Source organism: Puma concolor, chromosome A3 (assembly GCF_028749965.1).
Source record: "Puma concolor isolate L17-30 chromosome A3, mPumCon1.1.hap2, whole genome shotgun sequence".
Lineage (NCBI taxonomy): Eukaryota > Metazoa > Chordata > Mammalia > Carnivora > Felidae > Puma > Puma concolor.
In genome coordinates this window covers 54,389,570-54,414,944 of record NC_141669.1, presented here as the reverse complement: position 1 = coordinate 54,414,944, position 25,375 = coordinate 54,389,570, and the positions used below count along the sequence as shown (strand labels likewise).

The 25,375-nt window shown below is 43.1% G+C and overlaps 1 protein-coding gene across 17 annotated transcripts in view; it reads right to left on the bottom strand.

The window, feature by feature from the left end:
* The window catches only part of AAK1 (AP2 associated kinase 1), a 172,172-nt gene that overhangs the window by 44,674 nt on the left and 102,123 nt on the right, over nt 1–25,375 (bottom strand). For 16 of the 17 annotated variants that reach the window (XM_086700938.1, XM_086700943.1, XM_086700939.1 and 13 more), the window contains exons 6-13: nt 20,909–21,030; nt 19,500–19,581; nt 18,864–18,996; nt 14,739–14,842; nt 12,462–12,541; nt 7,939–8,093; nt 6,792–7,099; nt 3,322–3,606 (exon numbers count right to left, since the gene is read on the bottom strand). In XM_086700938.1, the coding sequence (XP_086557064.1) occupies nt 3,322–3,606; nt 6,792–7,099; nt 7,939–8,093; nt 12,462–12,541; nt 14,739–14,842; nt 18,864–18,996; nt 19,500–19,581; nt 20,909–21,030 (1,269 nt within the window). The remainder of the gene's footprint in view (nt 1–3,321; nt 3,607–6,791; nt 7,100–7,938; nt 8,094–12,461; nt 12,542–14,738; nt 14,843–18,863; nt 18,997–19,499; nt 19,582–20,908; nt 21,031–25,375) is intronic. The other variant, XM_086700941.1, reaches the window with a different exon arrangement.

Genomic DNA, 25,375 nt, shown 5'->3' with positions numbered 1-25,375 from the left:
ATCTACAAAGTGCTATTATCATTAAGAGGAACAAAAAATAGTATTAACAAGGCCACCTAACCCTTTAATTTTGTCAGTCCAGAGACAGAATTATTTAGAATCTTGAAGGCCCCAGGTATTTCACTATCACTTCCCTCTGGTCCCTCATCTCAGATTAAGATGCCCCGTCCATGCTATAGCTCAGTTTTCACATTCTGTGTCTTCGAAGGTAGGTCCTGAGAGAGAAAGGGAACCAGAGGGTCCAGCTACTCGGGTCAGGATGCTGAGCAGCCCGGGACTTTCTGTCCTTATGTTGATTCAGAGTCTGAATTTTACTGAGGTAGGTGATGTGCACGTTTGAGTACACAATCACCCACCAATTGAATGGATGACAATATAAAGCTCAAACATCAGTCAAATGAAGGTCAGAGGGTAAAGCAGCTGAGGCACCTCTGAGGGAGCAGAATGCCCTGTAAAGACCAGAGCTCTGGCTCCAAAACTTCCTTCAGGGGTTCAGGATGTGCCTGCAACAGCCAACCTTAAGCCAGTACCCACGGAGACCAGAATGGCTTTACAAACAGAACTGGATTAGCTTATTTTTTGGAGGTTAAGATAATTCATTACTTTGAGAAAGGTATACTTAACTGTTGAGTCTCTTTATTTTGAAGAGTCCACACTCCCTGGAGAACACTGTCCCTTCCTCTTACCTATCCCTGTATGCAGCACACTGAAAAACAGAGCTTCTATCGTCCGGACACCTTACCTATCACATCAATCTATGAATACAAAATGACTCCAACCCATTCAGCTACTCCTCCCAACAACCATGTCAGGCAGACAGGTTTCTTTTTTTGTTTGTTTTATTTTGTTTTTTAATTTTAGAGAGTGCACAAGTGAGCGGGGGCGGGGGGTGGAGGGAGGGAGAGAGAGAGAGAGAGAGAGAGAGAGAGAGAGAGAATCCTAAGCAGGCTCCACGCTCAGCACAGAGCCCAACACGGGGCTCAATCCCAGCTGCTCAGGAGCAACTGACTGAGCCACCCAAGCACTCCCAGGCAGAAAGTTTTATTGCCATTTCAAATCTAAGAATGTGAGAGTCAAAGGGACCTTGGAGAGCACAGATTCCAACTCCCACACTTCAAAGGAACCGAGACCAAGGCACCCTAAGGCTATGTGCTTGCTTGTTCAAGGTCACAGGGTCACCTGGGGACAGAATCCTTGTCTCCCTACTAGGCTCAGGACTTTTTTCTTCACCATCATGTCTCCGCCAAAGATTAGGAAGCGGGAGGAGGAACGCACAAACCACGGTGGAAGGGGAAGTAAAGCAGACTCAGACTCAGATGTCGGTCTTGCTAAAGATTTTTTTAAAGAACAAAATATGTAATTATACAAGGAGTACAGTCAGATCTAGGAACGCAAGAATATATACAAAAGGGGGAAAAACACTCCGACTTCCATTCCACAATTAGTACTGTATTCTAATACAACTCTTCTTATCTTCTTGGTATCTTATATTTAAGTCTCTTGTCAAGTACATACTTTCCCCACAATCTCAACATTACCTCATGAGTGCGTTCATACTGTTGTACAGACTTTATAACCATGATTTTTAATGGCTGCACAGTTGGGTTCTTGAACAATTAGGTGACTTCCATTCTTTTGGCTATTACTAATAAGACTGCAATCAAGTATCTCCAGTAGGCTGCCATTTTCCCTTTGCAGATTATTGCTTTAAGGTGGCTGCAGGGTATCTTTTACATGCACTCACTTGCTTCTCCAGGGAAGTCCTGCCAAGGGTCACTGGAGAAAGGCATATTTGGGAAGCTCTCTGGCTCCTGGCTAGAAGCATGCTCTGCTCCCGTTCCTTCTTCGTCCCCTCAACAGAATACTCTCAAGCCAAGTGCTCAAAGTATGTTTTCAGCCAAGGAACATGGAGAAGGTTCATAATTTCATTCCCAAAAGAGGGACAGCAAGGGGGAACCTTATAAGAAGTGTAGTCAATGGCTGTTGATCATTTCATCCCCCTGGATGAGCATCTTTGTTATTATCCTTGAACGCAGATCAGGATTCTTTGGTTCCTTCCCTTGCTCTGCTGTTGTCAGTCTGTGTGTCTTGAGTAATCCCTTGCTGGCCTGGGCCTAGTTTCCAATTCCATTAAACAAGGGGATTAGACTAGACAATTAATATCTCAACTACCTACATCATATAATAATTTTTTAAAAACCCTTTTTCCATTAACAAAAGGAACTTTAGGTCTTGTTAAAAACACAGAGAGTGGCTGTCTACCACACGCCTGCAGGAAGACTGTGCTGTTTTAGAAACGAAGGTGTAAAGACACTGAACACACACTTAGCTGAGGCTCAAAGAAGACAATCTATTTACGGTACTGCTTCCTTTTGAAGGAATAAAGGTTTTTTTTGGTTTGAGACGGGCGACAAGACTCTATTAGAAACCAATCCTCAGAAAGATGACTTCTTACTTTTCTTTCATTTGTCTAGTAGCTGGACTTCCCTGGGAATAAGAGAGTAGCCGTGATACTCTATTGGCTGGATACATAAAGTGCCTTTTTTCTATCACCATGATATTTTCTTCACTGTCACTCAGAAATATGTGGGTACAGAATTAAGAGCACTTAGTAGAGGCCAAACACCATGTGTCTGAGAATGCCGAAGCTGTACAGATCAATCAGGAGAGGAGGCAGGGGTTCTGATGCTGTAGTCAGGCAGTCTCTAGAAGTGGACATGCCCAGTTTCTAGCATGACAAGGCGGCTCAAACAGTACTCAGATGCCTAGAGACCCAGAGGGTTAGGCCGCGGTCAACAGATCCAGCAAGGAGGCCCCCGAAGGCGGCTGCACAGTAGACTTCAATGAGGTGGCTGGTAATGTCATCCAAGACAAAGAATAAATAAAGCACCCTCAGGACTCAGGGTAAAGCTGGGAGCCCACACCAACCTCCAGAGATTGAAAAGGTCATGATGGCCAAACTGGCCCTCGAAGAGAAAGGGGTTAGCTCTAATCCTACCCAGGTCCTTGACTGCTCATCAGTGGCACTGATAGAGACAACATGCAACTCTTTCTGCCAGTCTAATTTTAGAATTACAAATAAAAATGTTCACTTCATCAGTGGCCTAGGATCATCTTTTTTAGAACCTCTATCTTCTACAGAATACTTCATCATGACCTTGGAAAATATCAAGAAAAAAAAAAATCAAATATTTGAACTATAAGAATGGGGAAGAGGCCCAGCCTAAACAGGGGCCCCGCCCCAGCCCCCCCGCCGGGTTTCCACCTTCTCGCCCACCCTCACTGTGTGCTCTTCTGCTCTGAGCCCTGGCTGGCTCTTACCGCTGGCTCCTGGGCCGGTGGTGGCTGTGGGGCTGCGGCCGGCTGTGTCTGGGGCTGCTGTGCTGCTGCCACAGCACTCTTCTGCTGCAAGGCGGCCTGCTGAGTCAGCAGCTGCTGCTGATGCAGGGTCGTGGCCAGCTGCTGCTGCTGCTGCTGCTGCTGCTGCTGCTGCTGCTGCTGTTGCTGGTAGAAGTTCTGTATCAGCTGCTGTTGAGAGCCTCCTTGGGACACTACAGGGAACTGGGCAATTGCTGGTTGCTGGGCTGCTGGGTGTACTGCCTGAAACTAAGCAGGGGGAGCGGCAAGAAAGCGGGAGGTGAAGAAAGCCTGTCTCTGGACAATGTTCCACAAGACACAAATGTCTCAGTCACAACTAAGCCCAGTCCGAGGCCAAAGGCAAGGGTGGGCAGAAGTCTTTTAGCTTGGCCTGACAACTCACGAGGGGAACCTTGGGGCACCACAATGGACCCGGCGGCACCTTCCACTGCCAGGCTGCATCCACTGCACGGTGCTGCCTCCTGCACTGCACACACTGGCTTCCGGGTGGGTTTCTACGGTGAGCCTGAGGGCTTCCATTTGACTGGGCAGCTTGTGACTCCCCATGCTGGAGTGTAACAGAAGCTAATAAATCATCTCCCAATCACAGAGGTAATCCCGCTTATAAAGGGATTTGGGAGCAGTCACGATCAAAATGCTTCATGAACAGGATGAAGCAGTGATGACACCGAAAAGAATGACCTAAATCCTAGCCCAGCTAATAGAGTCCTTCCAAGCCCTTCTGAAAATTATGTCCCGACGGCTCTATCTTACTATTACGGATATTTGATCTCACACTGATAACTAATTGTTTCAAGTTATATTCTCCCTGCCTCAGGATACAGATACTTCTTATCCATCCCTCTACTCTGCACTGCTAAGCACTGTGTGCTACACACACACACACACACACACACACACAGAGTAAGCATACACGCACAGAGGTCAAACAAGGGCCTACTGGTTAACAAAAGTCAAGATCTTGTCTTTGAACTTCCCAAACACTGTTACTTAGTTATAGAGTTAACTGAGAGGACACTGTGCCTCCTGGGGCAAAGGTAAAGGGTTAGCAAAGAAGCTGATGTCAATAAATAGCTGCCTGTTTATAACTGCAAAATGCTGGAAACAACCAAATGTTTATCAACAGGGGACTGGTTGAATAAACCATGCTATGTGTCTTTAAAAGGGAATACTCTCAAGTTGTAAACAGGAATGAGGGCTCTCTCTCTATTACGGGATGGAGCGGACAGAATTCTGTAGATTTAACTTTGAAATTCTGTTACTGTTTTATATTTTAATGAAACAAAATTAAACCAAAATTCAGCAATAACTATAAATCAAAAGCAAAATGAAACAAATAAACCTGTGTATCAAATTTATAGCCAAACTCTGCAGAAAATAATGAGCTAAACATTCTAAGAATGAAAAAGGCAAAGAAATCTTAATACCATGGATTCATGGTATATATTCTATTAACAGAACAAAACGAACAAAATACATTTCCCAAGTATCCACTGAAAAGGCTTAAAAACAATAACCAACCTATTAGCAAATGAATATCTTTAGTAACAAGATTGTGGTCTCTAAATACAATTTCCATTAAAAGGAAATGGAGCTCCTTCAGAGAAATCCAGGTCGAGGTCAAGGGCAGAGTGACCCTGGAAGGGCTTGTTACACTAAATAGCAAGGAAACCATTAAAGACGGCTGGGTCACCACCAAAGGACCCAGGAGTCAATCTGAAAAGACTTCCACTGGCCAAAGCTGGGGCAATTCAAGCATCAAAATAAAATGTTTAAAATGGCAATGCATGGAAATGTATCAAATATGTTAAAATCCCTGAGTTCATGACGATGCTAAAACAGAACAGAAACCTCTTTGTTCACCATCAGATGACACTAGGAACAAACCCATTCTGAAAACTGGTAAACACAGGGGAAAAGAATCAAGCATTTTTTCTACCTTTTCTGTATAAACAGTACTTCAGGGTCATCAAGTAGTTGAGAAAAATTCTTCACAGAAAAATTCCAGCCCCTCAGGGAAGAGGGGGAAGGTTAGCATACCACCATGTTGCCGTCCCTAAGGAGTTAATGGACTTAGGAAATGATCAGCAGTGGCTGCTAAACTGATCAGGGGCATTAAATGAATGGATCAGACAGACACCAAACTCACTGACTGATCTTAATATTAATAAAAGAGAAGACAACCAGACTTTATACGCCTCCTGATGTGATACAACCAGAAGAACAAAGAATGAGTCAACTGAATCAAATATGGAGCAAGCCTCAAAAAATGACCAGTTTACACAGAGGATGGAGGAACATATTAAGTGACCACACAGATGCATCAGCCAAATCCAGAGATGGAAAATACTACAGGACAAATGACCCAGTTTCTTCAAAAAACTGAATGGCAGAGGGGGGAAAAAAAGAGGGAGGGAGATGGCATATGTGAATAAAAGGAGACTTTTTTTTTTTTTTTTAATTTTTTTTTTCAACATTTATTTATTTTTGGGACAGAGAGAGACAGAGCATGAACGGGGGAGGGGCAGAGAGAGAGGGAGACACAGAATCCGAAACAGGCTCCAGGCTCTGAGCTGTCAGCCCAGAGCCCGACGCGGGGCTCGAACTCACGGACCGCGAGATCGTGACCTGGCTGAAGTTGGACGCTTAACCGACTGCGCCACCCAGGCGCCCCAAAAGGAGACTTAAAAGATACGTCAATTATTATAAAATGAATATGTTCATAGTAAAAAAATGTAGAAAAGATATATGAAAAGATAATGATAGAAAAAAGATATATCACAACTAAATATAACATGTGGTGGACCTTGTTTGGATCTTGAGTCTAACAAGCCAACTTAAATCATGAGACATCAGGAAGAGTTAAATGTTACTGGATATTTTATAATAATAAGAAATTATTTTAGTATGGTAACGATGCAGTTGTATTAGAAAAAGAAGAGAGAAGAGTCCTTAAAATATTTCCTTTGAGGGGCAGCTGGGTGGCTCAGTCAGTTAAGTGTCGGACTTCGGCTCAGGTCATGGTCTCGAGGTTTGTGAGTTCGAGCCCCACATCAGGCTCTGTGCTGACAGTGCAGAGCCTGCTTTGGATCCTCTGTCTCCCTCTCTCTCTGCCCCTTCCCTGCTCATGCTCTTTTGCTTGTTCTCTCTCTCTCTCTCTCTCTCTCACTCTCAAGAAATATCTCCCTTGCGGAGGTTCCTCCATCCAGGTGAAGAGAAAGGGGTGTGAGTGTCCCAGTGACGGCTCCACTACTCAGTGTTTTCTAGAATTTACCTCTGGGAGAAGCAATGATGTCATGTCTAGTGGCTCTCTGCCTTCCCAGGGCTTCTCAAGGAAGATGCCTATACCTACTGGGCCTTTTTGCAGCACTGTCTCAGATATGCCAAGCAAAAGAAGACTGTGAACAGCTTACCTGTTGAGCCTGCTGAGCCTGCTGCTGCTGCTGCTGGTAAAACGTGCCTGCAGGCTGCTGGGAAGATGGCGGTGGCTGCTGCTGCTGTGGCTGTGGCTGCTGTTGCTGCTTGAGGAAGAGTTGCTGCTGGTGCTGGGGGGTGGCCTGGGCTGGAGTGGGCAGAGCCTGGGCTGGAGTGGGAGGCGTCTGCTGTGGGGTGGGTGGAGCCTGTGGCTGCTTGGGCTGAGACTGCGGTAGAGGCTGGCTGGGTTGGGGCTGGGTTTTGGGTTGGGGAACACTGGCTAAAAGGCCAGGCTGATTGCTGGATCCTGTAATGAGAATAAACTCCATATAAAGGCCCAAAATTCTTCCAGACGAAAACAGCTTGCTTTCTCTCTTGCCAAAGCAGTAAAGAGGGGGGTGATAAGTGGACCAACAGCCCCAAGATCCACGTGCTCCTGTCTTCGCACTTCTTCTCGCTAAACTATGTGCTTCATATTTTTCAAAACAAGGTTCAGTAAGATGCCCCTGCACACAAACATGATCTTTGCACTTACTGGCATTCTTTAGGACAAAAGCATTCTTTGATGTTTTACATGTAAGTTATGCAACCCCAGTCTAGATGCCTGGCTATAAGCAGATAACTACCAAATTCATCAAAAACAGCTTCCTAATAGGGGAAGTAATGACTAAGTTCAGTTACTTGATAATTTAGATCCTCTAAACTAAGTTATCTTATTAGAACCAGAATACCAAAACAGAGTGGTAACAGATACTTTAAGAGACAGAACATTAAAGAAACAATTCCTCTGTCAAAAAGAGGAGGGTCTTGTTTCTTTAAAAGCAAAGAGAAATATAGGAAATAAAAAGGAAGGCATGGGATGAATGGACCAAGCCACAAAATGAGGACCAAGACTAGAAAAAATGAGTTATCAGGCTTCAGTGGTCATGGAGGTCCCCCACAAAATTCAGTGAGAGGATTCTCCTTTGGACAGTCACTTGCCATATAATTTCAATGGGAGTTCACCTCTTGTTCCTGAAGGCAAACCATTATTTCTTTTGTGCCTCTGAATTCCATTCCTGAAGGAAAAGTAGGCTTCCCAAGACTTGTGTAATGTCCAGGATAACAAAGAGGTATACCAAATTTCAAACCAACCTAGTTACTGACCTGCAACCTGGGGCAGGGGCTGAACTGTGGCCCTCTTTCGAGGTGTCAAAGCTGGCTGGATGGGAAGGATTCCTGGGTTTGGCTGAGTCTGCCCAGCCTTAGGCCTCTGACGTGGTGCAATTGAAGTCTCTGTTGTGGGAATGGGATCTGTCAGTCTAGGAAAGGAAAGGGGAGAAAACAGATTCATGTTAAAGTGTGGGAAGGTGAGGAGGAGTAGACAGAGTACTTGATAGATTGATTGGCTTTCCCATCCACACCTATCCAAATCTTCCAGATCTGCTTAATCGACATCTGCCAAAGGGTGTTCCACAGGGTATTATGTGTTACAAGATGTTATGAAGAAAGGTTTGGTGGGAAATAAGTTTTAACACACTGTTCAAAATATATCAAGCAGACTTCTTTCCAGAAGAACTTTTCACCTGTGAATGTGTATGCAGAACTTCGAAGACAGCACTATACAGAATACAATGTTTCTCTAGCTAATCTGACCTTGGGACCCTTCTAATACCATGTCAAAATAGTCTCTCTACAATAAAAAGCATGCAAATGAGTGAATCCAATAAGGCAACTAAAAGGAATAAGTAAATAGTTTAAGATAAAGGATTTGGGGAATATGACACATATCTATTTCCTCCAATACACGTGTTCTTCTTTCCAGGGTAATAAAATGCTTAGCTCTTGTACACATTAAATTCATACAATGTTATATGTCAAATATATTTCAATTAAAATTTTTTTTTAGCTGGGGACCGGGCCACAGAGTAAAAATCACATTGCCTAGCCTCTCTTATAATCAGGTGTGGCCAGTGCATCTAAGTTTTGGCCCTACATGGGAAACCAGATTGTTATATGGTAATTTCTAGAAACCTTAAGAAATAAGTAGTGTATGCCATTTGTCTCTCTTCTTCTTTGGCTATTCCTTCATCCTGTTGCTTGGAGCAGGGATGCTACCATCTTGGTCTGTGAGGTCACGGCCACAATCATAGAGATGGCATGGACTACTTACCTCCAGACTTTGCTTACTTGAAAGAAAAGATAAATATCTATCTTATATGACCCACTATCATTTTGGACTCTCTTTAACTCACAGCCAAATCTAATTCAAATTAATACAGGGAGGACTGCTGTATGGTCTACTTGCTCCTTATGATGGTGCTAAAGTTCAGATGGTAACTTCCATTCATTTAGAGCAGTCCAGGCAGCTGGCTACTACCTAACTCAGATCAGAGTAGTTGACTTTTTTTTTTTTTTAACGTATTTTAAATTAAAAACATTTTTATTTTATTTTTTAAATTTTTTTAAAAGTTTATTTATTTTAGAGAGAGGGAGAGAGAGAGACAGAGACAGAGTGAGCAGGGGAGGGGCAGAGAGAGAGGGAGACACAGAATCTGAAGCAGGCTCTAGGCTCTGAGCTGTCAGCACAGTGCCTGACGCGGGGCTCGAACCCACGAACCGTGAGATCATCACCTGAGCTGAAGTCGGATGCTTAACTGACTGAACCACCCAGGTGCCCCTCCAAGAATATTTTAGAGAGAGAGAGCATGAGCAGGGGAGAGGGGAAGAGAGAGAGAGAGAGAGAGAGAGAGAGAGAGAGAGAGAGAGAGAATCTTAAGCAGGTTCCATGCTCAGCATCCCAATACAGAGCTTGATCCCACAACCCTGGGATCATGACCTGAGCCAAAATCACGACTCAGACGTTCAATCAACTAAGCCACCCAGGTACATCACAGTAGTTGTCTTTTGAAAAAGCACTTTAGAGTATAACTAAAGTTAAGGCCAAAAAAGCTTCATGAATATTTCCAAAATATGTGTGGCACAGCCTCCATGAAATGCAAAGCAGGAAGCAAAGCAGCCAGCCCCATGTCCTTCCCTATGACATATCTCCATTGTGGACCCTGAGGCTTTTCCTCTGAAATCCTGCTAGAAGGCTGTTCTTGTGCGGGGTAGAAAACTGATAATATAAAAGCTATTTTATTTAGGGGGGCTGTAACCTGGGGAAGGGTAGGAGGGAAAATGGGACAGATTTGGAGAAGAGGAAAAAGGTGTAAGAAAAATAAAGCTAAGGGTGACAGAGTCAAAGAGACTTCTATAGAAACCAAATACTAAGAACCTCCACACTGGATGGATTTCTCTTAAGGGTAACATCCTAGAGATAAAGGGATTTGGAGTCAAACAAAACTATATTTGAGTTTAGCTCCCCGTTAACTGTGCAATAATAGGTATGTCATTTTACTTCTTCTTGCCTTGGGTCCCTTATGTGTAAAAATGAGAAAATAATACATCATGAGGCAGATGTGAACATCAAATGCATCAATGACTGTAAACCTGTTCTTATGAACTGTAGAGTACTCAAAATGTTAGTCTATATGACTTCAATGTGCTGTGAAAAAATACAGACCCTGAGGCCAGGAGCTCTGGCTCTACGTTGTTCTATCTATGTGCTTGTGAACAAATCACTTAACGTACAGAGCAGAGTATGGATGCTGAAGTTCTGGGTTTCTTACTAACCACATTGATTAACTGCCTTGGGCAACTTATAATTTGGAGTCTGTTTCCTCATCTGTAAAATGAGAACAACAGCAATAACTCAGATTCATTTCAAGGAAAATAAAGTCATCTTATTTATATAAAGAACTTGGTATGGTCTGGTACACATGATGCCTCAGTGAAGAGTGGTTACTTCAAAACTAGAGTTAGAAAGAAAAACTCATCGCTCGGGACTGGGGAGTAAATATGAGAACACAAATGAAATCATTGCAAATTATAGATAACCCAAATCTCTTGGCTGTAAGGTCTGTGTATTCTCGCAGCATTACTGAATCCATACAAACCAACAGCTTGGGCACTCTACAGCTTATAGAACAGTTTCACGGGACTGATGCATTTGCTGTTCACATCTGCCATATGAGGCAGGTATTATTTTCTCCATTTTACACTCAGAGCACCACTCAAATGGTAGGTTACTGTCACTGTTATAAATGTGTGGGCTTTGCGGGAATGGATCCTTGCTTAGCCTCAGTACCCACCATATTTGGGCCTGGTGAAATATGCCCATAAACCCAAATGCTCAGCTAATCAAATCAGCCCCCAAAGAAATTTCCAGAGGTGAGCATGGCAGAGTTAGGTAAGAAAGACTACAAAATAACAACGTGGATATAGTTTGCTAAGTTTGTTAAAAAGAAGTATTTTAGAGCCACATCAGCATTTATATTTATTCTATAAATATTTAAGAATGTTTTAAAATGGGGCGCCTGGGTGGCGCAGTCGGTTAAGCGTCCGACTTATCGCGGTCCGTGAGTTCGAGCCCCGCGTCGGGCTCTGGGCTGATGGCTCAGAGCCTGGAGCCTGTTTCCGATTCTGTGTCTCCCTCTCTCTGACCCTCCCCCATTCATGCTCTGTCTCCCTCTGTCTCAAAAATAAATAAAGGTTAAAAAAAAAAAAATTAAAAAAAAAATGTAGAAATTATTTTACTCCTCTATGAAAATTCACATATTCCCATGTAAGGTACCCTGTTGATAGTTTGCTGGTAATGTTTCCTTGGCATAGGAACACGGTAGAAAAAAAAAAGGCATAAAATGTCTCCTCGACTACCCTCAGCATTTGCCATTTGGAAGCATGGCAGCCACGAGGATATGCCCTGCAGACCTTCAACATGTAAGGGGTGCAAAGACCATGTGCCCCAGCTGCTGTGCCCCTGAAATCCACTGCCATGTTCGCTCTGAGGCCATGCTTCCCACAGGCTGCTGTCAGCCTTTGTACCCCACTCACAGGGATATTAAAGTTGGCCTGTTTCTGGAACACCGGGACTCCTCTGGTAGCTGACCTTGGCTTGAGGATTCCCGGACACCTTTGGTGAACTTTAAATTGTGTGGCAGTTTCTAGGTCACTTCCACCCAATCTTCCTTCCTCTCTCTGGTCTAGACTTCCATTGCCTTCTGATGATTCTCCCAGCCTTCTGTGGCTCCCTCCCTAATTTCTCTCACAGCCAAATAAAATCCTAGCTTCTTCAATCCTCTCTTGGCATTTGTTTCTTCAAAGACCCCACACCCCATGGTATGTGATTAACTAAGCTCCACAAGCTCTCCTGCTGTTGTTCATGGAGTCAGTGCCTTGACCTGCACTCTCCTGATATGGCCAGGGCCACAGGAAGTAAGAAAGAAGGGGAGGTGAAGGACTAGGGTGGTGAACCAGGCTACACGAGGGTCAGGACACACATCTAGGACCCTCTGGTACTAGCAGTATTTAAAGTCTGCTGTTGCCTCGTCTCTGAATGCCCCTGTGCCTCTTCCCAAGCAAAAGAAACAGCTGCGGAGTTCTTGATTCTCTTTCAAATGTATATCACTGTGTTTCACTATGTTCCTCCCTGCACTCCCACAGAACAGTTTCTGCCTAGAAGAGACAGAACTTGCTCTCCTGCTCTGTGTGGCCTCGGGCCGCAGCAGTGTAACAGTCACAAGGCACCTTCCCTTGCCACTGTGGCAGCGGGTGCAGGACATGTGCATGCTCAGGCAGGCACTTCTTACCTGGCCTTTGGCTGGGTCTTTTTTGCAGCTGCCTCACTGGCTTTCACTGGTTCAGGAAGCTTTGCTGGAATGGGAGAGTTCTAGAAAATTGAAAGGAAACCAGAAAAGGACATTGCAGATTTCTTTATAAAAGAATAACCAGTATGACTGGGCCGATGGAAATACATGTCAGGGTGTTCCAGAGGGGCTTCCAGACCCTGATGTCTATTAGAGGGAAGGGAAGTCAACCAAAGGTAGATTGCACCAGACTCAGCCCCACTCAGGGAGGCAGCATATCAGAGAGGAGTACAGAGCAGCCTGTGTGCAGCACACTCCACCCCTGCCTCCTCCCAACCTTCTGGACCCTTTGCTTCCTTGTGCACAGCTTAGAGGTGATGTTACGAAAGGAATGGGAAAGAGATGTCTGTAACCTGTGTTAGCATTTAAGCTATCAGCTAGACCTTAGAGAAGTCAGCGCTAACCATCAGTGCACCCAGCTGGGGTTCACTCCGTCTTCTGCTTGAACGCTGGGAGAAAACCACGGCTACGACCCATCTGGTTGCTGAGCCAGTGCCTCTCACGGTGCGTGAGGCACCCCTCAACCCACAAGGCCAGTAGAACTCCTCCCAGCTGGATTCTGCGCTGGCCACCTAATACCAGCTCTCAAGGGAGTCCTATTGTCCCTGACCACATGACAACTGCTTAGCACTGCTGAGAACCAAATGGCCTGAGACTTGTGAAGCTTTTTCTTTTTTTTTTTAATGTTTATTTATTTGAGAAAGAGACAGTGTGAGCAGGGGAGGGGCAGAGAGAGAGGGAGACAGAATCTGAAGCAGGCTCTAGGCTCTGAGCTGTGAGCACAGAGCCTGATGTGGGGCTTGAACTCATGAACCGCAAGTTCATGGCCTGAGCTGAAGTTGGACACTTAACCAACTGAGCCACCCAGGTGTCTCATGCAGCTGACTTTTTAAAAACTGGTTACCAATCTGAATGCTTTCAATTATGTTTCAGGTTATTTAACTTTATGAATGGGGAAGGAGGACAGCAAAAGAAAAACAAGGCCATGTTGGGTTCCTGTACAGGATTCCTCATTTTAATCTGGAAACCCAACAAATGGAATACTAGCAATAGTACATATTTAGGCTTTTAGGAGGGACTGCCCATTTCCTTCATGTTTCCAGGTGGGGAGAATTTCTGCTAGAATATCTCTCCTTGCTTCTCTTCCACTCTCCAAACATTCCTCTCCCAAGAGAGGAGCATAACTTATTTGACTGATAGGACCGGGAGAAAAAAGTGAGCTTGCCTGGCTCACCTGTGCGCTCCCTCCTTTAGGGTAGAGCCTTCTCTCCAGAATCAGGCACTCCCAGCTCAGTCATGTGGATCTAATGTTAGGGAGCCTGACTGGTCAAGCTACGTTCTCTGACTCAATCTTACTAGTAATAAAGCCAATACTCTGAGTTCCGTCTGAATGATTTCCACATCTGATTCCAAATGTGGGAGTGAAAGAGGAGTGTTCTTTATCAGCACCCTCAAGCCCCCACAGTGACATCAAAAGTACATTATTGGGAAAATTGAGAAGATAATTTCAGATTAGAACTTATTTATTACGGCAGCCATTAGTAAAATGTTCAAGGGAGCTGGATTACAATATGACATGAAAAATATGCTAAGACCATAAAAAGGGTGTTTGCAAGCACTATACTCTGAAAGCTGCAGAGTGTAGAGCTTAGGATTACTAAAGTGTAGAAAACATTCTTATGGCCTGATGTATGTGGGGAGGGTGGTGGAAAAGGAGTGTGTTATAGGTGGCAGACAGCAGAAGCAGAATCAAGAAAGTTCTGCTGCAATAAAGGAGAAAAGGGACAAAGGACAAGAGGCTTGCGTCCCAGTAGGTATGTGGGCAAGTCCAGAGGCCTGCCTTAGGAAACCAGCCTGCCTTACCACTGCTAGGTAAATACAGTAGGCACTTGGATCTTAGTGAACTGAGGAAGTTGACAAGACAATAAGTTGGTCAATCTTCACCCAAAGTGTTCAACTCAGTCCTGAGGGAACTTTCTTTTTTTTTTTTTTTTTTTTTTTTTTCGGTGTAATTGCCTTAGTTTAAATTGCCATAGTTAAATTCTATGGGAAAATTGGGTTCTCTTTATAGTAATTGCTTCATACTTAGCTTTGCTTGAACACCTCCTATCAGATAAAACAAAGGACATCTATAATTGTTAAGCAGCTGGTTAACACCTCAGGAATTTTAAACAACAATTTGATAATGTTTACTTCCCCTAAAAAGCATCTTTCACATACCTGTACATTAGGAATTGGGCATTCTTTCTTGAGTAGTTTGAATGAGAAGTAGGACACCTGGTAAATATCTGGCCTTTTGTCAGGGTCTGGTTCCAACATATACCCTAAGGCAAACATATGTGAATTTACTTAATAATATTCTAATACTTATTATATCAGCTAGGAAGTATAATTTCTGTTACCAAATGTTATTTTCATTTTTATTTCTCATAAAAGTCAGACAGTATAATTAGCTCTTTTCCTCCCCTCTCAGAAATGAAAGCTATAACTTCCCGAACATTTGTAACATCCACAAGAAAGTAACAAAATTTCTGAACTGTAACAAAGATACCTGAAGTTCACCTTCTGTGACTTGTGCAACAGGGACTCAAGCAAACTCTCAATATGAAAGTTACCACCTTCATATTCTGGTACCTAGGAAGTTATGGAGTCTTGCTTCTGCCTTCCTTAGTTCATGATATCTTGCTAAACAAATGATTATCCTTGATAATTATAATCAAAACTCAGTGGGTTTTTTTTTCACTTTCTTTTCTTCTTCCTCTTCCTCCTCCTCCTTTTCTTCTTCTTCTTTTAGTAATCTCTACTCCTTACGTGGGGCTAGAACTCACAACCCTGAGATCAAGAATCTCATGTTCCACTGAATGAGCCAGTCAGGTGCCCTTCAAAACTCAAACTTTAAGAACTGACTATAGACATTGGGGTACAAGTGCCCCTATGCATCAGCACTCCTGTATCCTTTGGGTAAATTCCCAGCAGTGCTATTGCTGGGTCACAGGGTAAATCTATTTTTAATTTTTTGAGGAACCTCCACACTGTTTTCCAGAGTGGAGTCTGCATTCCCACCAACAGTGCAAGAGGGTTCCCGTTTCTCCACATCCTCTCCAGCATCTATAGTCTCCTGATTTGTTCATTTTAGCCACTCTGACTGGCATGAGGTGGTATCTCAGTGTGGTTTTGATTTGTATTTCCCTGATATATATATACACAATGGAATACTACGTGGCAATGAGAAAGAATGAAATATGGCCTTTTGTAGCAACGTGGATGGAACTGGAGAGTGTTATGCTAAGTGAAATAAGTCATACAGAGAAAGACAGATACCATATGTTTTCACTCTTATGTGGATCCTGAGAAACTTAACAGAAGACCATGGGGGAGGGGAAGAAAAAAAAAATAGTTAGAAAGGGAGAGAGCCAAACCATAAGAGACTCTTAAAAACTGAGAACAAACTGAGGGTTGATGGGGGGTGGGAGGGAGGGGAGGGTGGGTGATGGGCATCGAGGAGGGCACCTGTTGGGATGAGCCTGGGTATTGTATAGAAACAAATCTGACAATAAATTTCATATTTAAAAAAAAGAAAAAAATTTAAGAACTGACTTATTATTCCTTTGTTGGAGATATTAACTGGTTTCCATTCTAAAAGAAATTACAAAATAATAAACACATCTCTACTTTTACATGATCTATAGAACACTTGTTTATTTCCAGGTGCTTTAAGCTTCTGCCCTGAAGCTGGAAAAATCCCCAGGAAAAAATCTTTCTGAAGACACAGAAACAGACACATGCATACACACCAACAACGATGCAAGGCAATTTACTGTTTAAGGAATCAAATGAATGGTTTGAACACCAAGTGCAGGCAAGACTGATGAGGCTGCAGTCTTGCGGAGGACTTACAGAAGAAGCAGGGTTTGGGCTGGGCCTTGAAGGCACGAAAGAGTTTAGTCAGTCAGGGGAAAGAGGAGAAAGAGATATTCTCGATGACAGAACAGTCTGTCTGGGCAAAAACAGACTTGAAGAAAGGCAAAAGAGTGCCCTGTTGTGAGGAAATGCAGGTGCCAGAAGGACAGAACAGATTTCCTTGTCAGGGAACACAGGGAAATAAGGCCGGGTGGGTGGGGGTGGGGAACCAGAGTATGAAGGGTCTGAAATGCGACGCTGAGAAGCTGGGCCCTACTGTAGGACCACTGGCAAATCATGACGTTTACTAACAGGGACCTGACAGGGCGGCATTCTGTAAGACTGATCTCATGGTGAAGCGGTGCTCGGACGACTGAGGGAGGAGGGAGACAGCTGGCCAGTCCACCAGTACAGGCATGAGTTGGCCAGGTCTCTATATACCGTGGTGACAGTGATGGGAACAGAGAATGGGATGGGACCAGGAGAAACTCCAAAGAAAGAATGCTGCTTAGAAAATGGCTGACTCTTTACTCTGTCTTATGAGCCAGATCTAAACCTTAAACTTCAGTTATCCAGGCTTGAATGGTGACACCACTGATAGAAACTGAAAACAGAGGGGAACTGTGTATTGGGAGTAAATGGGCAATCACAATAAATTTTAGAACTGTGACGTTAGAGAGACCATGGAATCTTCAAGTAGTTTGTAAACTGAAATAGGTCAGAGCTTGGAAAGATGTCAGTGTCAAAGACTTGCTTTTCCCAGTATGAACGTGCTGTCCAAATGTGAAAAAAAAAATGTATTACAAAATTATCCTACCATTCTAGCATCAAATTTGGCCATTTTCTTATCTATCTCTTTCCAACCTTCATTTACGAAGCTGCAATTCTAGAACAGTAGTCCCTCCTTATCCATGGGGGACACGGTCCAAGACCCCCAGTGGATGCCTAAAACTGCGGATAGTACTGAATCCCATATATGCTATGTTTTCTCTTCTACACACACACCTATGACAAAGCTCAATTTTTAAGTTAGGTACAGTCAGAGATTAACAACAATAATAAAGTAGAGCCATTATAACAATATGCTGCAATAAAAGTTATGTGAATGTGGCCTCTCTCTCTCTCTCTCAAAACATCTCATTATACTGAACTCACCCTTCTTGTGACAATGTGAGAGCACAACATGCCTACGTGGTGAGATGAAATGAGGTGAATGACACAGGCACAGTGACGTAATTTTGGTTACTGCTGACCTTTCTGACTAGATGTCAAAAGAAGGACCATCTGCTTTCTACTGCAGTCAACTGCGGGTAACTAAAACCGTGGAAGGCCAAACCACGGATAAGGAGGGACTACTCTAATGCTTTACCTCTGAAAACAGTTCAACAACCATTGAATGCCATAGTCCATTTATTTAAATACCCTCTCCCTCCTTTTTTTGGTTAATAAACAGAAGAAGTTGATTGATAAAATTGGCACTGTGGAATAGGTAGTGATCTCAAAGCTGTAACTATGTTTTTATTTTGGGGGTTTTTTGTTTGTTTGTTTGTTTGTTTTGAGAAGAGCTGTAACTATGGTAACTTGGGTAAGTTACCTATACTGTCTCAGCCTCAGTTTCCTCATTTGTATAACGGGGATAATTATATTTACTACATAAGACTTGAAGAACTAAATAAGGTACAAGTAGGCCCTTAACAAATGTCAGATGCTCCACCCCACATTTGCTTCTGTTTTCTTCAGTACAGCCCCACCCAGGACCCAAACTGGGTCACTCAAGATTTATAACCCATAATGGTTAAAATTCAGATGCTGAATCCCTTGACCAATGCAAAAAGATGACAAAATATCTCTTTCACATTTGCGCACAAGGGCTTGTGCAAAGATTGCTTGTTCTGCCATCTGGTTAATGAATTAGTACATATGCTTGCTGTGACGATGCAAAAGAGTGGGGAATCTTAAAAAACATTTCAAACAAAGCGTTGAGCTTAAATGCTTGTTATCAAAATCCAGGGATTAACCTAAAGAGAGAAAAAAAACCTAGTCCCACAGAGTTATACAGTCTTAATTATGTATTCACTCCAGCCAACGCACAGCAATCATTTCAATTTGAGTTGCTTCCAGTTTTGCAGAGATGAATTTCTTATCACTTGATAGGAGTCAGCTGGACTCTTTCATACTGACTGCAAGAGAACAGAGCGGTACTGTACTGTACTGCTCAAAGCACTGTTAGGATTTCTGCTCAAGCCTAAGAGAGTTTAGATTTCTAGCAAAAAGACCTACCACTCTAACTAGACACTGTGGTATTATCTTTGAGTGACCCACTATTATCGACTTATCTATCTTTGCATCCAACCCATCACTCCTGGGATCTAATCCCTTTGTCCCCCCAGTTCATTCCTAGAGATTGGAGATAAAAATATGAAACCAGAAACTTGAGATACTTACTAATTAGGCAGTGCATGTCTTGGGAATATCGAGAGTTATCAGGAATTGTGAAGTTTCCGTCACAAATTGCCACCTGACTCTCTCCAAATGGCAAAGTGAAGTAGCATAATTTATACAACAAACATCCAAGAGCCTAAAAAAAATAAAGCAGATTGCTACGAGTGGTTTATTTACCATAACTGTAAATGGGTCTACTGAGACATACTGGCATCATCCACACTTACTAGCAGATATAAAAGCTACGTACTATTAACCTATTAGAAGAAACCTGAATTTAGAACTCAGCACCACTATTTAGCTGCTGAGTTACGATATTTCTACCAGCATTACCAAATGGTGTTCCGAAAAAGAACAAGTATTTCAGTTATTTTGCTCTTAGGAACTAGTAACACATATATGAAAACCACCTAAATAATGGGCAGGTCACCTGAATAATTTTCACAGAGCTCTAAAATAATTTCCTTTGACATGCTTCACGGAGCAGTGGCAGGTCACCCCGAGAATAACTCTGAGAGATAGGGAGACAGTGATATGGTACAGTGGCCACGCTTGCTATGGCACTGCCTGGATTAGACTTGGGAATTTACAGTCAAGACTGCTGGTATCTGAGATGCGGATAGGTTAGTTGACACCTACCCAAATGTCTGCCTTCGTAGTGATGATTTTGCCACTGTACAGGTTGACCATTTCTGGTGCTCGATAGGACAGCGTTGTGTATCTACAATCAAGAGATTTGGTTTTTGTTAAATATGTCAATGCTATCGTTAAAAACCAGGGGTAGCAGAAATACTTTTTAAATACATTTATGTTTCTATTAATAAAGTCTAGTTCCCTGGGAGCAATCTGCAGAAGAGAGTAGGAAATAGTAGTGTAGATAAAATGAAAAGCTGTCCTGGGTACACACCCATGGCCCTTTAGAAGCAGCCCTTCTATCTGAGAGCGTGTGGCAACCCAGACGCTAAGGCACTTAAATAAACTCTAAAAGCAACTTTTCTTGGGTCCTCAAATGAAAAAATCTTCTTCTGCAAATCCTTACTGTTCGATATCATGTCTTGCTGATTTGTTTTTAAAAATAGTAATTTCCTTAAGTGTGGCTCAATGCTGATGTGTAATACTGGCTGAGACACTGCACAACAGCAGAAAGAATAGCTGAGGTGGGAGGTGGACGAATCTCTGCTGCCGGAAGAGGAATGAAGCAAGAGTTTTCCCCTTATCTCTGGCTCAAGGAAAGAGGAGTACAAGCTCCGCTTCAAAGAGCATCTTGGTGTGGCCAAGCATGTGACTTATGCTGCTTGAGTCTCTAAAGCCCACAGGGCACCGTGCTCTAGGTGTCCACCAGAGCCTTGGACCAGAAGTCTTCCCACCCCAGGCTTGGCTGCCAAGAGTGATGCAGGAAAGGAGACTGAGGGTCAGGATACAGGTGTGCATACTAGACTTCTGGATTATTAGTAGTATTATGGCCTGTGAACAATCTAACACTCTTGACAATAGGGGAAAATGGGTCAGGTTCTTAACTGGAGCCAGAAATTTAAAGAAGCTTTTTCTCATGGCAGTCAGTGATTCAGTATCTGTAGAGACTTCACATTCCTACTTACCATTAATTCCATTAGATTGGTGACCTCCTTAGGAGCAAGAAGGAATACACAGCAATGCAGGGTTCAGTGAAAAGCACATCCAACTGACTGGTAATGTCATAGTTGTTGTGATTCCGCTTAAAAACATCACAGTACTTCTATGGTTTGTGTACCATTCAGCTTTTTAAGGGCTGTGCGACTTAAGTCAAAATATCTATGTACAGTGACCACTGGTCCATTAATAAAGCGCTGTATGATTCCTTCATTTTACGCTATTGACCAACGCTTGCAAACCACTCCACAGCCTCCTCTTAAAATCAAACAATCCCACTGCCCAACACGATGCTCTGAGACAAGGGGGGCCATGACTAGCACCCTGGTCTTTCCACCCTGACCTTCTCATCCAGAAGCTGAAAGTAATGTTGCCGATCTGCAAATGGACAAAACTCCAAGAGAAGAGGAAAGGCTTACTTCTTAATCTCATCTTCTACTGCATTGACTCCCTCAGTTTGTGGATTCTGAAATTTGTTGGTGGCGCTTCCAAAGTCACACAGGACATAGTGGCCTCGGTCATGCAAGAGGATATTTTCAACCTGAAAAACATTCCCCAACCACCCGATCCAAGATATTATTTAGTAATGCATATGAAAATCTGGTTCATAGTCACATAAATATTCTATTTCTGATAATCCCACTAATATGCACGGGAAAGTTCTTCCCCACCAAGTATCTCGCCAGGGGTCATCCCAAGTGAACAAAAAGAAAAGCATAGTAACAGGGTAAAATGAGAGTAGAGGGGGTAAATAGAGGAAAGTCCACAATGGGAAAATGAGTCCCGCTTACCTAGATTTCCAGCTACATTCCTCACCTTGGCAGAAACAGTCCTAACACTTTTAAGTCTCTGTATCTTTTTTCATGCTTTTCTCTCCATCTAGAATACTCTCTATGACCTCCACCCCCTTAGCCAACTATCAATATCCCATTCATCTTCCGAACTCCAGTTCAGATGCCACGTCTTCTTTGAAGCCTTCCTCAAGCACCCACTCAGACAAATGTCACTCTTTCCCCATGGCCCTTCAGTACTTCATTCTTCCTGACATCAGTGATTTCACTTGAGTCTTAAACATGCATATATCAATTTCTTTACTACAGTAAGTTAGAATTTCCAGAATTAATAAACATTTGCTGTATTTTAGTTACTTCTCAAAGTGATTAAAGGCCTGTGGGCAAATGTCCAGTTTTCCTGTTGAAGTATTACCTTATCTTTCTGCAGATGAATGCTTTGGGCAGCGAGTTAGCAGTTCCAGGTAGAAGGGAGCTTACAAAGACCAGAATCTACAGAAATCTCTGGTATCAAAGGAGTATGCCAGTGCAAGAATAACTCCAAAATAGTGGGCACTTCTGTACTCAGGATGTACTGAGTCATTTTTGGTCTAGGTGAATTGCGTTGACCGGTATGTTGGAGGACAGACCTAGCTATGCGTGGGCAGTAAAATGGCGGCCAAAAAATCTTGTTAGGCCAGTAAGTCTATAGTCTCCGTTGTCTTTTGTCTTCAGCCTTCCAAAGACTGATCACTTTCGGAAAACAAAGGCCAGAGTCTACTATAGGCTCCTTAAAGACAAACACCATCTCGGGGTGGCTCAGCCACCCATCTGGGTGGCTCAGTCGGGTTGGGCGTCTGACTTCGGCTCAGGTCATGATCTCACGGTTTTTGAGTTCGAGCCCCGCATCAGGCTCTGTGCTGACAGCTCAGAGCCTGGAGCCTGCTTCAGATTCTGTGTCCACTTCTCTCTCTGCCCCTCGCCAACCTGTGCTCTGTCTTTCTATGTCTCTCAAAAAATAAATAAATGTAAAAAAAAAAAAAAGACAAGCACCATCTCTTCATTGCGTTTGTAGTCTTCTCTGCCAGTGCCTACCATTGTGCTTGGTACAGAAATGTTGGTTGAATGGTATAAGTTAAAAAAGAGGAACACATTTAATACTGTGTGTGTGTGTGTGTGTGTGTGTGTGTGTGTGTGTGAGAAGCAAGATGGGAGCCACCAAATACCCAGACCCTATTACTGCACATATTGGTTCTTTAAAAAAACAAACAAACAAAAATCTGGTCAACTGTGATAGTCTCTTGTTCCAATACTCGTTTCTACCTATACTTGCTTTAATTCTCCTAAAAATTACATTATTATAAAAATGTTTATAGTTTGTATCTGCTAAATCTAACACCTAAAGTCTTTGCTGCAAACTGATTCTTTCATTTGTTGTCTCTTACTCCTACTGAGTCTCACTCCTGGTACTGTTATGAGGGGTTTTGTTACTGTTGCTGTTAACTCGTGTTCCTTGGAATTCATCTGGGGGAAGCCTATGAGGCCTGAGTTTAAAGTCTATTGTTCTTCCAGAAAGGATATGCTTTTGCACCTGGGGCACTGCTAACCTACAATCACTTTAACCTAGAATTTTGACCTTGGGATCTTTAGCCACATAAGGCAGTATGAACTACGGCTATCATCTCTCATGGATATGCTCTTGTTCTCCAGAGACAAGGCTAAGGGAAGCAAATATTTCTACCATCTACAGCTTTTCAAAAACTCATCAGTTTAACCTATTTACACAAAGTAAAACAGTCAAGCTATCCTGAACATATACTCACTTTAGGTATCTAAAATAATTCCGACAAAACAATACTAATATTTCTAATCTACTTTAGAGGTTATAAACAGAACAGCTACGATTTCCTAAGCTTTTACTATTACGAGTACTACTGTACTCATCACTTTACACGGATTATCCTCATAATAATACAATAATATCCCTGTTTTACAGATGTGGAGAGTGAGACTCACAGTGATGAAGTTGGGAAGCAAACCTAGGCAATTTAATTCTAGAGAAAGGCAGGTAATTACCTTTCTGCCAGGGTAGGAAGCAGATGAATTACTCACAGTCCCCACCCATAAGTATCCACCAACTGACGTGGGTATGATGACTATATTTGCCCAGTGTACTGGATACAAGCTTAAGGACAGGGCTGCCTCGGTCCTTTATGTTCACAAATATCCCATAACAGGAATCTAGTCAATGAGGAACTGGGTGTCTAACCACTAGCTGGGCTGCTTTGCTCAGTGTCTCATAAACATTCCCTGTATCGCCAGGCTTATCATTTTATTCAATTGCTCATTCTCTACCTGTCAAATCGTAGCCATTCTTCAGGGCTTTGCTCAAGTCGCAAGTCCTCAGTAAAACCTTCCATGGCTATCCTACAAAATCTGCAGAACTTACTGTCCATAGGAGGCGCTGCCAAAGTAAGACCTTTGGGCCAAATACAGCCATGCCCATTGGTTACTTATCCTCTAGTCTATGGCTGCTTTTGAGCTCCAGTGGCAGAGGTGAGTAGTTGTGACAGACGATCTGGCTGACAAGCCAAAATATTTACTATCTGGTCCTTTGCAGAAGTTTGCCAACTTCTGGTCTATAATTACACTATGCCTGTGTGTCTCCTGCAATACCCAGTCAAGTATTTTACATACACCAGATACCCTTCCATCCCTTATTCAGTATCCATTAGCAGTGATCTTCCTTCCTGGTCTCACGTGAAACCATGCATCTCCCATTATATGTGTTCAGTCCCTTCCCAAATTAGTTTCTATTCTTCTAATGCTAGATTGTACATTCTAAAACACTGTTTTGTTTTGTTTTTTTTTAAGATGAACATTTTTTTTTTTTTAATTTTTTTTTCAACGTTTATTTATTTTTGGGACAGAGAGAGACAGAACATGAACGGGGGAGGGGCAGAGAGAGAGGGAGACACAGAATCGGAAACAGGCTCCAGGTTCTGAGCCATCAGCCCAGAGCCTGACGCGGGGCTCGAACTCACGGAGCGCGAGATCGTGACCTGGCTGAAGTCGGACGCTTAACCGACTGCGCCACCCAGGCGCCCCTCTAAAACACTGTTAAGTGAGTTCACGTCAAAATACAAATAAGGTAGTTCCAGGGACCAAAATCACTGGGTTGGGCCAGAGGCAGTGGGGGTGGGGGTGAGGGGGTCAGCGGGAAGGAAAACTGAGTAGACAAAAGACAGAATAACGATGAGGCACATAAGGGTTTTTATCTTGTTTTTATCCCCCTCACCTAAAAAACTCGGTTTGTATTTCTGGTTAGCTCCAGAGCGGCAGCACTCAGCAGTTATACCGTTATCAACCTTCCCATAAAGATAACATTGCACAAGACTGTATTTGCAGGAAAAGCAGTTAAAAAGTAAAGGTGTGTACAAAAGTGGACCTAAAGCCAGAAATACCAACGTAGGGGAAAGCCTTATCAATATCAAAGAAATACTAATGCAGGTAAGAACCATAAGCCCTGCTCCGGTGGCCCTGCAGGTTTGCTGGGAGGATCATGAGACTGCGAAGGTGAACTCGCTTAGCAGCAGCCACCTCAGCAGTGGCCACACCCTCTGCGCCTTCTCAGTCTGTCCCTGTGACTTGTAACACCCGTGGAAACCTCCAAGATCAAGCTGGCCGCTGCCCTTCGTCACCACCAGCACACTTAACACAGAGCCTGGTGCTCGGCAACCACATTGGACCTGGGGGTCAGAAAAGCTCAGGGACTATTTAGATGTCTGACCTTGGACAAACCTTTAAACCTCTTTGGGCTTGTTTCTCATCTGCAAAGTACAGCTAATACTATTTCTATCATGGTTTTTATGAAGCAAGCAAGAGAATGTATGTGAGAGCAAACTATAAGTCTCCCTATATAAACCTAAGAAGTTATTACCACTCATTTTAGAGAGACACACACACATTTGAACTCCTACTATATGCCAAGTAGCTTCTGGAGATAAGGTTATGAACAAATCCAAGTTCAGCTGCTCGTGTCGTGTAGAGTCTAGTGGAAGAGAGTAAGGAAGTAAATATAATTGCCAGGTGGTGATAACTGTTATAAAAAAAAAA